At 44.0% G+C, this 12,375-nt stretch overlaps 1 protein-coding gene and 2 pseudogenes across 1 annotated transcript in view; 1 reads left to right on the plus strand and 2 right to left on the minus strand.

Annotated features, from left to right (window-relative positions):
* Window positions 1-3,518: 3,518 nt before the first annotated feature.
* Window positions 3,519-6,844, minus strand: LOC102855553 (annotated as a pseudogene).
* On the plus strand, window positions 3,871-6,180 carry LOC102852698 (annotated as a pseudogene).
* Window positions 6,841-12,375, minus strand: part of LOC102855969 (butyrophilin subfamily 1 member A1-like) — a 19,009-nt gene continuing 13,474 nt past the window's right edge. Inside the window, exons 4-6 of the mRNA XM_006896253.1 lie at window positions 10,829-10,855; window positions 9,505-10,023; window positions 6,841-6,959 (exon numbers count right to left, since the gene is read on the minus strand). Of these exons, the coding sequence (XP_006896315.1) occupies window positions 6,841-6,959; window positions 9,505-10,023; window positions 10,829-10,855 (665 nt within the window). The remainder of the gene's footprint in view (window positions 6,960-9,504; window positions 10,024-10,828; window positions 10,856-12,375) is intronic.

The following is a 12,375-nucleotide window of genomic DNA, read 5'->3' on the forward strand; positions in this document are numbered from 1 at the left end:
TTGGGATCAGTGTCTCTGAAGTATAGTCGCAATATTTATCGGTCAAAGGTGATGCATCCTGTAGAATTGGGGAGGTCTCCAGCCAGTCAGAGCCCAGGTAATCAGAGACACCAGGAGCACGTGACATCCGTTCTGAAGGTCATTCTATATATAAGTAGACTATTTAAAGGAAGCTTTACTAACCCAGTGGGTCTTTCAAAAGAAGCCACTATTATAAGACAGTTACTTGGTGTTAACTGTGCTTTAGCTTTGAAATAGCTTAATTTTTAAAGAGAAACACTATTTATTATTAAAAATGTCACCCTCTTAGTGCTAAGCAGGAGAATTCATACTTTTATCAGTGCATTTAGAATATGTAGACACTGATGTAACAAATTTATGAATCCTTCTGTGACTTTAAAAGAAGAATGCTGTTTCTATGTAGACCATTCTGGGGCCATAAAAGACTCCATGAGTAAATTAACAGAAATACTTGCTAAACGAAAATGGGAACAAGAAGAAAAGCAAACTTGGTATGAAAAGTGGTTTTCCACCTCCCCCTGGCTAACAACCCTGTTATCCACTCTAGCAGGCCCCTTAGTCATTTTTTTAATCATATTACTCATAGGACCCTGTGTTATTAATAAGCTACTAGCTTTTGTAAAACAAAGGATTAGTGCAGTTCAGTTAATGGTACTCCGGCATCAATATCAGTCTCTCAAGCAAGTAGAAACCTCCCACTAGTTCTAAGATTAGAACTTTTAACAAAAAAAGAAGTGGGGAATGAAAGATTAAAATTAAAATAGCCCCTATAGTTCTCAGCTGAATTAAATTCAGGTTTCTATAGTTCTCAGCTAAGTTAAACTCAGGAATTTTTCCATTGTCCCGGGTAGAGCCCCACACCCAGTGTTCCAGGAAGAAAAGTCTGATCTCAAGGCAACAGTATTTCAAGAATGGCTAACTACAGGGTAGGGCAAATAAGCAGATGTTGTTTCTCAACTGATAACCCATGTGCCTTTGTTTCCCGACTGATAACCAATGTGTCTTGTGCTTTTCCACTGCCCTGGAGTTTGAACTCATTGTATGTTTAAGAATTTGTGAAACCACCCTATAGTTAATGTTCCAGGGAATAGCTAACCACAAAGGTTGGGCAAATATACTAATGACTTAAGATCTGTCTAACTGCTACATGTGCTACGTGACTGCCACATGTGCTACGTGCAAAAATGCTGTGTAAACCATGAGCGAACACTGAACCAATGAATTCAAACTGTGCTTTCATCACCCAATGAGAAGCTGATACCCAGTTGTATCCCCCTAAAGTGTATAAAAAGAGCCAACTTTGTTTGCTCAGGGTCGACTCCTCTATCTCCTGCCAGAGATACGCGTCGGCCCGGAGCTCCGCAATAAACCTCTCCTCTTGCTGTTGCATCAAGCCGGTGTCTTGGAGTCTTGGGTCTTCGCCGTCTGCTCGGGACAGGACCACCGTTTCGGGGGTCTTTCACTGTTTGTTTTGTTTCTTTAATTATTTTCTAGAAAAAAAAATCCAACCAAACCCAAAAGAACCAAGGGGAGATTTATGTGACAAACTATCAGTGTAAGGATGTCAAGAAGGCCAGAGGCATGGGAAGGCAATAAAAGCGGGCTCCAGATCAGCCCACAGAGTTAGTCTAGGTCCTAGGAGCCAACCACTCCGCCATGTATGTCCCATGCCTGGTCTGCACACTCGTACAACCGCGGGTGGAGAAGCACAGATACAAGCCAACACAGCTCCCTAGCTTTGTGCTCAGGGATTAAGGGACAGCTGTCTTGTCTTGTAGAATATATGAGAGACTGTGAGCTCATGCTGACCCACTCTGGCACCACAGCAATGAACTCTCCCTAACCAGCCTGGGCTGATGACTGGGACAGTGGAATCATTTGACAGTACTTGCCCTGTCACTGCCCAGCAGCAGTGTCCACTCTCCAGTCCCATTCTCTATCATGGCCTCAGGGGTGGGAAGAGACTGGGAACTGTCTCCTTCTCAGTTCAGTACTGGGCAGATTCCAGAAAAGCTGGTATTTCACAAAGGAAGCTCAGCAATTTGCATCCACACTTAAAAGTCTCTCAAGTTTCACACACTTTATGCCCTAGCTCTCAGGGCAGAAAAATTCAATCAGATTCAAAGTCACGTGTGGGCCACTAAAGTGACAGCTGGCAAGAAGAAACCAAAAAAAAAAAGAAGAAACCAGCAGCCCACGACACGACCACGGTACTAGGAGAGGGGCATGCAGCAGGCTGTAGCCCCAAGTTACACTCGGGGGCGTGCTGAGCCTGAAAGCTCACAGCCAGGTCCACTGGTTTGATTGGTGGTTCTGCAGCCTCAGATCACGGGCCCCACTGGTTGCGAGTCCAACTGGTCCCACTGGTTATTGGTCCTATTGACCAATAGGACTGCTCTCCAGTGTGGAGAGCAGGAGCTGTCCCGCCATGCTGTGGCCACTGCTTCTGAACTGAGGCCAGGTTACATCTCAGTGTTGCAGTCCTGAGGAGCACCACACTGGCCGGCCAGCCAGACCACAGGGTCTTCAGCACCTCCAGGGCAATGGGACCCAGGATTCTACAGCAAGGCCCAGGAACCGCAGTCAGGGGGAAGGAGGGGAAAAGAAGGAGGCTTCATTTTGCAGAAAGAGTTTCAAGGCAGGACATAGGTTTGGAAGGAACTGGAACCTAAAATATTGCAGAATTAAAAGAAATGGAAAGATATTTCTGGAAAATTATAAGAGCCTTGCCTCAATTTTAAAGACAGTATTGTTGCTGCTGTTTGGTTTTCTTTTTCTTCTTTAAAATCACCTCCACTGTAAAAGGTGAGAGGACCAGGAGGCTTCACCCCTTCGCTCTGACTTGGTGGGCACCAGGGCACCCGTCTCAGGCCATACTGCTCTTCCCACCTGGGCCCAGCCACACAAAGCAAGGGTGGAGTCAGGAGACAGATTGCCTCACATCCCAACAGCGACTTCTTCTTCTTATATAAAAAGTCCAAGCCTAAAGTGCAGAGACCGGCATAAAGTGTGTGGCCTGGTATTGGAGCACTCCAAGAAGGAGGTGGTTAGCCCAAAACCACAACCTTGGGAAAACCCTGACCCTTATAAATCAAGCCTGCGGGGCACAATCCCCTTCCTTTGAGCCCTGATGACACTTCTGTCTGGGACTGTGCACTGTCACTAGTGCCCCAAAGACAGTCCCAGTCCCAAATATATGGTTCACGAAGGGAGGAGATGACATGATTACCATCCCTGGTTGGTTATGACTAATGACCATGAATGGAAAAGGGTGCAAGTGGGGAGACAGTGCATTGTGTCAAATCTATGCACCCCAGTTTTCAAGAGCTGGGCATATGAACAATTCTAAAGGCAGGGTCCTTCTGGGGGAAGGCTGAGAGATGCTATGTGGGGTGCTACAGTGAGGTCTGCTGGGGAAAGGAGCTCCTCTTGCAGCTGTGGCATGAGATACAGGGAGCTGAGGCAGGGATTCCAGTGGCTGGTGCTATGTATGGCGTCTAGGGCGCGGGTGGCTGGAACTGGTTGATGACTTCACACTCAGCTGGATACGGCTTGCATCCAGACAGCAGCTCCAGCTACTGCTCCTCCTCCTCTGTAGGGTAGTGGCATAGGAGGTTGGTCTTCGTGGCCAGGATTGAGGCTCCGCCAACTCTGGTCACCAGGTGTTAATGGCAAAGGTGACGTAGACCTGGAAGCCTTGGTACTTTTTGTGCTGCTGCTGCTGCTGCTGCTGCTCCTGCTGCTCCTGGGCCAAGATGAGTTCAGAAGCCCAGTAAGAAAAGCCAATGACAAAATCGTCCCGCTTTTGACTTCCGCTTGTCGCACACGTGTGATACCCAGGCCGAGAGTATGAGTGTGGCTTCTGCAAAGAGCCTTTTGGCTTTGAGCAAACAAGAAGAACTAGAGGATTTGCCAAAAGATCACTCCCGGAGTGCCAGTGAAAATGAAGGGGACAGTGATGGAGATACGAAACATCAAAAGCTTCTGGAATCAATCACTTCCCTTGATGGCAAGACTAGGTGGAAACTGGCTGAGAGATTAGAGGCTAGTCTGAAGGTGTCAGAGTTCAGTGTCAGTTCTGAAGGAACAAGAGAAAAGCTGGTCCTTTTAGATCTGCTTCAGCCTGTGAAAACTTCATCCTCCTTGGCCACTGTGAAAAAACAACTGAATAGAGTCAAATCAAAAAAGACTGTGGAGGTACCCCTTAACAAAGAAGAGATTTCCAGGATCCACAGAGAAGTGGTATTCAATAAAACCTCCCAAGTTCTTTCCAAATGGGATCCTGTAGTTCTAAAGAACGGAGAAGCAGAGCAGCTGGTTTTTCCACTGGAAAAGGAGCAGTCATCTGTTGCTCCCATTGAACATGTGCTCAGTGGCTGGAAGGCAAGAACACCCCTGGAGCAGGAGATTTTTAACGTCCTCCACAAGAACAAGCAGTCAATTACGGACCTTTACTGACTCCAGTGGAAAAGGCCTCTCTCAAAGCCATGAGCCTGGAAGAGGTAAAGTTGCACGGAGCCACATTTCAGAGGACCCGGGCCCTGCAGTCCTACTATGAGGCCAAGCTAGAAGAGAGAAGAAAATCAAAAGCAAAATGTACCACAAAATGGTGAAGAAAGGAAAGGCTAACAAAGCCCTCAAAGATTTTGAGGCTCTGCAGAAGGTTGATCCCACTGCAGCACTGGAAGAACTGGAAAAGCTTGAAAAGGCCAGGATGATGGAGCGAATGAGCCTTAAGCACGAGAACAGTGGCAAGTGGGCCAAGTCAAAGGCAATCATCACCAAGTATGACCTGGAGGCTCGCCAGGCCATGCAGGAAAAACTGGCCAAGAACAAAGAGCTGACACAGAAACTCCAGGCAGCACCTGAGAGTGAGGAAGAGGAGGACACCCTAGAAGAGGTTGAACTTGGCCCTGAGGCCGTGAACAAAATCCAAATGAGTGCCAATGGGCCAAATCCCTGGATGTTCCGAAACAGCACCAGAGCGCGAAATCCAGGATTCTAAACCGCTTCCTGAGCGTGCAGCCCACGAGGAGTCTGAAAGCGAGGCGGAAGAAAGCCCAGGGGCGGCCGAAGAAAACTTGTTGAAAGAATTTGAGGAAAGACGAGCCCTTCGAAAGAGTTCTGAGCTTAAGCTAGATGAGGAACCCGAGGGCAATCAAGAACCACAAGATATCAGCAGCCAGGAGGTGCTATCTGAACTGAAGGTACTGTCTCAGAAACTCCACAAGCAATACCAGCAGTCCAGGAAGCAGAAAGAGAAAACTATGGGGGCTTTTCTCCCAGTGCAGTGAAAGGAGGTGGCTGAGGAGGAGGAGGAGGAGCCCCTGCTGCTGCAGAGGCCAGAGAGAGTGCGGATGCTCGAGGAGCTAGAAGAGCTGGGCGAAGAAAGTAGTTTCCAAACCACGGAGTATGCTAGGCCTGTGCTACAGGAACAGCAGATGGAGATGGACCCAAAGACCCAGCCCGAGGTCCCTAAGAATAAGAAGAAAAGGAAGACGCAGATGATCAACCTGCAGAACCTACTAACCACCAAAATCCCCATCGGTGAAATCTTTGGCAGTTCCCACGGCCGTGGAGGAGTTGGAAGATAAAGAGAGAGCCCAAAAGCAGATGATAAAGGAAGCGTTTGCTGGGGATAATGTCATCTGGGACTTCTTGAAAGAAAAACGGGAAGCTGTGGAGGCGAATAAGCCCAAGGATGTGGACCTGACGCTGCCTGGCTGGGGCGAATGGGGTGTTATGGGCCTGCAACCCAGTGCTAAAAAAAGATGCCGGTTTCTCATTAAAGCACCCGAGGGTCCTCCAAGAAAGGACAAGAATTTGCCGAATGTGATCATCAACGAGAAACGCAACGTCCATGTAGCAGCTCATCAGGTACACGTGCTCCTGTACCCATTCACCCACCATAGGCAATTTGAAAGGACCATCCAGACCCCTATAGGGTCAACGTGGAACACCCAGAGAGCATTCCAAAAGCTGATCACTCCTAAGGTTGTCACCAAGCCAGGCCATAACATAAAACCAATAAAAGCTGAGGACTTAGGCTACCGGTCTTCCTCAAGGTTTGCTCTCTCCATGATCCAGAGGAATCCCAAAAAGCTCTCTGTCCGCCATAAAAAAACACCTGAAGAGAAACTCTCTAGTTTGAGGTGCTAGAGAAGTGCATCTTTTACCCTGGCTACTTCCTCCTCCTCCTCCTCCTCCTCGTCCCCCTTCCCCAGCTCTGTGTGGCTGCAGGGCCACTTCTGAAGCAGGCCCGTTTCACTGAATAACCACTCATTAGCAATAAAAGTCCTGTGGCTTAGGAAAAAAAAAAAAGAAAAGCCAATGACAGTGACACACTGCAGGACTATGAGGATGTGGGCAAAGGCATATCAACGGGTGATCTTCAGGGCTGGATGCTTGGGCCCAAAGACATCCAGGAGGAAAGTGGAGAAACTGCACAGGATGCCCAGGAAGCAGAAGGCAGCGATGACTTACAGAAGCAGTATGGTCTGAGGATTCATGAAGGAATCTTTTAGGAGGTCCGGATGCACGTAGCCCAGCACGTCGGAGACCCCCAGGTCCTGGCGAGAACAGGTGCCTCGGTGGATGTGCAGCCAGGCGGGCTCGGCGAGGGCAGTGCACAGCGCTGTAATGGACAGTGCGCCCAGGAAAGCCAAGGCCAGGCTAGCTTTGGCTGCTTGGGCAGAGCGCTGCCTCTGGGGCTTTTCTGGCGGCGCCCTCTGGGCAGCCCTGCGCCTCCAGGGCATACATACCCAGGGCCACCCACTGCCTCTCTGCCACTGCTCCTTACCCCTGACCTCCGCACAGAGCTCATCGGTCAGCAGGCCTCAAGGCCAAGATGGTGCCACTCCTCCTCATCCTGGGATCTTCTGCTACCTGGGGCCCGGGAAATCCAGGCCCTAACCCCCTCAAAAGACTTTCTAATTCCCCTGGTGTCAAAAATTAAAAGTTCTTATTTATATCAAGGCATTTCCATTATCCACTTCTGATTCTTCCTTCTGCTTTATTCTACCTCTCCTTCTTATTGCTAGACATGCACTAGCTGATCCACTGTGACTTGCCTGGCAAGCATGTTCTCATTTTAGAATCTGCCTTCAATTCTCTCCCTCAGACATTTCCATCATCCCTTCAATTATTTAAGAGGGCCACTCAAATATGAGCATCCTAAGCACAAATGAGGTATTGCTATGAGAAAGTCTGCTGTTAGGGACCTCTCCAAAGTACTAAAGAGCAATGGTGTCTCTCTGGAGACTAAGGTGCATCTGATACAGACCACAGTCTTTCCAATCACTTGTTATGCATCAGAGAGTTGGACAATGAGTAAGGAGGATAGAAGGAGAATTGATGCCTTTGAGCTTTGGTGCTGGAGAAGATTATTGAGGGTACCGTGGACTGCTAGGAAAACAAACAGATTCATCCTGGAAAGGGTTAAACCAGGTGGCTCCTTGGAGGCAAGAATTCTGAGGCTTCATCTAACATACTTTGGACATGTTGTAAGGAGGGACCAGTCCTTGGAGAGGAACATCACGAAAAAAAAAAAAAACGTTCTGGAATAACATCATTTAAAAAGCAGCTCTGGTATAGCACTGTCATTATTCCATATCATAAAACAATTACAAGATCTTTTACATTCATAGAATTATATGATACAGTACAGTCCTACATCTATAACACTAAAAGATACTACTAAAAAGGAATTATTTTAGACATGATTTTACATTTCCAGCAGAAGGCTCAAAGAATGGTGTGACATAGTTCTGAGACAGAAATGCATCTTTTTAGATAGAATTTCTTTTCATTAGTGGCACAGTTTTAAGTACTCATCACTCTTCATGAACATCAGCTAAAACTATTTGTATAATCATAAATATCTCACTGGTTATCCTTTTGTTTTTACAACAATGGACCTAAACAGTATCTGTTCTTATGCACCGAGTTAGTTCACTCATCATAATGCTAGCCTCTTTAAAGTTATATAGTACTTTTCAAAAGTGCTGCTCCTGATGCTGCATAGTATTCTATCATGTCTCTGAGCATTTTTAAATATGCACATTTTCTAGTCAGAATTCCTCTCTTTGCCTTTTAAATGGAACTAAGTCATATCTGACCTTTCAGTGGATTACTGAGGCTATAAATAAGAGGAAATTGCTCATCTTTCTCCAACAGAGCTGCTGGTGGATTTAAATAGCCAAAAAGGCACAACCTTTGGGTTAGAAAAGCCTAGACTGATCAGATTTCCTATTGTTGTTAGGTGCCATTGAGCTGACTGTACTCATAAAAACTTTATGAACAACAGATCTAAGCCTTGTGCCATTTCACAATCTTTGTCATGCACAAGCCCATAATTGCAGTGATTTGGGGACCATATTTGTGCTAAACCTAAAAGAAGCTATTCATGAAACCTATATATTAAAATGGAGGGATTAAGGGGAGCAAAGAAGCAAGTGATGTAGTTCTACAATCCATATCATTGAGGGTCTTTCTCTGTTTTACTGACCTATTTTTTGCCAGTATAATGTATTTTTCTAAGGACTGATACCTCCTGATAAAATGTACACAGTAGTTAGGGACCTATACTCTGTACAAAATCAAGTTGGATAAAGCAAATTGTTTAATCTTTCCAAGAGTTTTAGCTCATCTCTTTTCAAATAAAAACATTGTTAAATGTTTTCAATAGAGAGAGTACAAATTAAAAGTACAGAAAGTGGATAGTATTAAAGATCAGGATGGGAAAAGATCAATCTGGGGGGAACTGATGAAAGGACAATATGACTATCGCAATTAGCAATATTAACAGGATATATATAAAAATCTAAAAGGGGTGTGGGAAAGGAAGAAGAGGGTTGGAAGAAAGAGGGGACATTACGGTAGCAGAGATTAGTGGTCAAATGGTGGAGAGAGTGAAAAATAGGCCAAGTACAATGGGGATTTGATGAGGTGGAGTGACAAGACATTGATGAATAGTAATCAATTATATATAACATAATGTGTACAAATACACAAAAACTAATTTTTAACATGTTCACAATGTGTTTTCCATTACCAAAGGTAAGTAATCTTCCATTACTATAGTCTATGTGTGCTCAACTATCACAAACACACACATATAATGTAGCTATTTTCTTCCTTCTATAACAGAATAAGACATGAGTTTTCTGATCCACACATTCCCCCCAGGAATCTGGTTCCAAAAGTACAAAGACATGACTTCCAGTGCCATCCAGTGCTCCTCGTCTTCATCCAAGTCTCCCTCCTCAGAGAGTTTGCACCTCTAAGAAGAGCCATAGTGAGGAGACAAGGACAAAAATGTGTTCTATGTGGACATCGCCTTGCTGTTGTGGGAGAGTAATGGGGATTTAGCCCCTGGAGTAATGGTGTCATCACAAGAACCAGAGCTCAACCTCTTTCTTAGAGGGCTCAGTGACTCAGCCAAAGAAGATTTGTTAATACGTGCAGGAAATCCTCTAGTCATACTTGCCATGGTGCAGATGGTCAGAGACATTTCTGTTCTGACACGATATGACTCAAACATAAAATATGGGAAAAGGGTCCCAGATGAGGAAACATTGGAGAAAGAGAAAATGTAGGATCCATCAATCATGTTGTAAAAGGAGAGATCCTCTCCATCATAGTCCAGGAAAACCCCCACCCGCCAAGGAATCTGTCTCAGAGCCAGTTTCTTCTCAGGACTAGTACAAACATAAACTTCTGTTAAATGTTGTCCCACAGCCCAGAAACCCCTTTCTGGGCACTCTATAAAAAAGTCCCCTCTAGCTACATCTTCCCTGCAAACTCCAACAGTCCATGTGCCTTCCATTCCATTGTTGACTTCTATCTCCCAGTAGTATCGCCCTGAACTGATGCCCTGAAGACCCAATACACTGCACTTTTTATAGTCTGAATTCTTACTGATGTACTTCCAGGTCAGCGTCCTGTTTTCCTGAGAGAAAGCAAGTTCAGGATGGGCCGAACATGGATCCAAAGTGACAGACCCTGTGAAGAGAGTTACCAACCAATGCAAGGCTCTATCTTGAGCCATAAGTACCCCAAATCACCTTTTTTCAAAGTTGTGATGAGAACAGAGATAAGCTGTGTCATGAGACTAGAGCTAAGAAGCTTTAATTGAGAGTTAGTGCTTTGAGCTTATGGTCTTCCAACAAGGAGAAGAAATGAAAAGAACCGTTGTCATACAAATAATGCTTAATCATATATTCCTTTTAAACAGTTCTTTCCTTCATCTGTTCCAAAGCAATGTTCATTATTTATGCCTCTTTTTTTAGTTTCTCCTCAACCCCCATGTCAGAGATGCAAAGCAAAGTGAACTGTATAGTGGGGAGAAGGGAGGAAATTATGCAACAATGAATGAATTTAAAAAAGAAAAAAAACAACACTGAGGTAGGGGGGTAGGGAGGAAAATGTGCAACTACAAAAAAATGAAAAACCAACTTTTCTGTAAACTTTCATTAAAATCATAATTAAAAAATAATAAAGAAATACTTTGACATCTAAAATAATAATAACAATAATAAAAGCTGTGATCCAGGAAAAAAAAACAAACCAACCAAACATTCTGTGGATTAGGTCTCTCACAGTGCCACTAAGAACTAGCCTGGAACCAGGGGCTTGGGGTTATTTATTTAGCATTCAATATTAGCTATACACTTCATCCTCTCCAGCATCTACCCATAACATCAATGATATCTTTCTTAATATTTATCATAAGAAAGAACTGAAGAAGAGGCCAAAACCCACAGGACAGACAAGAATAACTCCCAGAAAGCATAGTCAAGTCACTCACAGGCCTGAAACTGCTCTTTCCGCCAATCTGCAAGGAAACACATACTTCATATCAGGAATTACAGAATATTCACATAAGTATGAGCACAAGTTTTATAGGGGCAAAAAGTTTTGAAAATATTAAACTGTTTTATTTCATTCTTTTTCTTTCACATACCCACAACTATCAGCTTACCCATGAAGACTAAATCATAAGGCTTGCTCCTCCAAAACCGAGAATCTGGACACTTACCTGAACAAAAAGGTTATTACATAGATATGGCTATCAACATCAGTTTCCTCCATTCTTAGCCAGGCTATAAACCTAGGCTTTGTTGAGAAAGAATTAGAGACATCAAATTTTCTAGAGTCCCCACCTACTTATCAAGAACCAATTGGCCTGAATTTGTAGCATGTCCCTAAGGAATGAATAGAATTACAAGTGACTGAACTGTATTTATAGAATTTATAAGCTTGTAGTGGAGAGAATTCAGAGTAAGGAAGAAACTTACTAAGTTGAGGTGAAATGAAGACATTTATAGGAAGGAGAAACCAGAAGAAACATGGACGTATGGTCGAGATCAGACACTAGTGACTTGTATTTATCTTTGCATTAAAGCAAAACATCCATACATCTATGGAAAACCTCAAAACTATTGGATCTCATTACCTATTTCTTTCAAGAATAACCAAGACACTTGAACCTCTCAGAGTAACATCACTATGACAGACAACATACTGGGCTCCAAATGCATGTATGTGTGTGTTAGGATATGTACATATAGTATTGTTGCTGTAGTATATATAGTATAGAATGTATACAACAAGAACATAGAGAGAGCTCAGTTGGCCTAGTGAACAGAAAGTGATGTTACCAAGCCAAAGACAGGTGATTTTAATTTGCAGCCCTCGGGAATAGTTTTAATTGATTTTGGTCAAACCTTCTTCTAAGTGGTATAGCACTGGTGTGTCTATTTGCTGTGCAGAGGTAGCTCATGGTTGCTGTGATGCTGAACACTGTGTCACTGATGTGTCAAATGAGAAAATGGTTACCCATGGTGGACAGTGTTTTGTGGAGCTACCTGATTAAAACAAGCTTAGAAGCAGGGGTGGCATCCACTTCCAAAATACCTTGCCTCCAGAAACCCTATGAACTTGAAGAAATGATGAAAGTTATATAAGTGATCAGGCATTTTGTTCACAGGGTTGCCTACAACTCGATGGCAATTAACAACAACAACATGTAATATAGCCTATTTTTCTCTTTGTTTTTAATTTCTTAAGTTCTAGGTCAAGTTTCTTGGTCTCTTCTGACCTTTTCTTTCTTTTTTTCCTTTTTTTATTTAAAATTATTATTAATTTCAGTAAAAATTTACAGAGACTTTGGATTTCCATTCATTCATTGTTGCACTTTTCTCCCTTCCCAACCCTCCCCCCTAGTACACTACCCTCTTAGAAAAGTAAAACACAAATTCTTCCATTTTTTTCACAAACCCTCCCCCAGGTCCACCATGTAGCCTTCGCTCTAGATTCCTGTCATGACAAAAATACCTAATCACATATCCTTTT

The sequence above is a fragment of the Elephantulus edwardii genome, unplaced genomic scaffold (genome assembly GCF_000299155.1).
Source record: "Elephantulus edwardii isolate Elephantulus edwardi_28Jun2011 unplaced genomic scaffold, EleEdw1.0 scaffold00184, whole genome shotgun sequence".
NCBI lineage: Eukaryota > Metazoa > Chordata > Mammalia > Macroscelidea > Macroscelididae > Elephantulus > Elephantulus edwardii.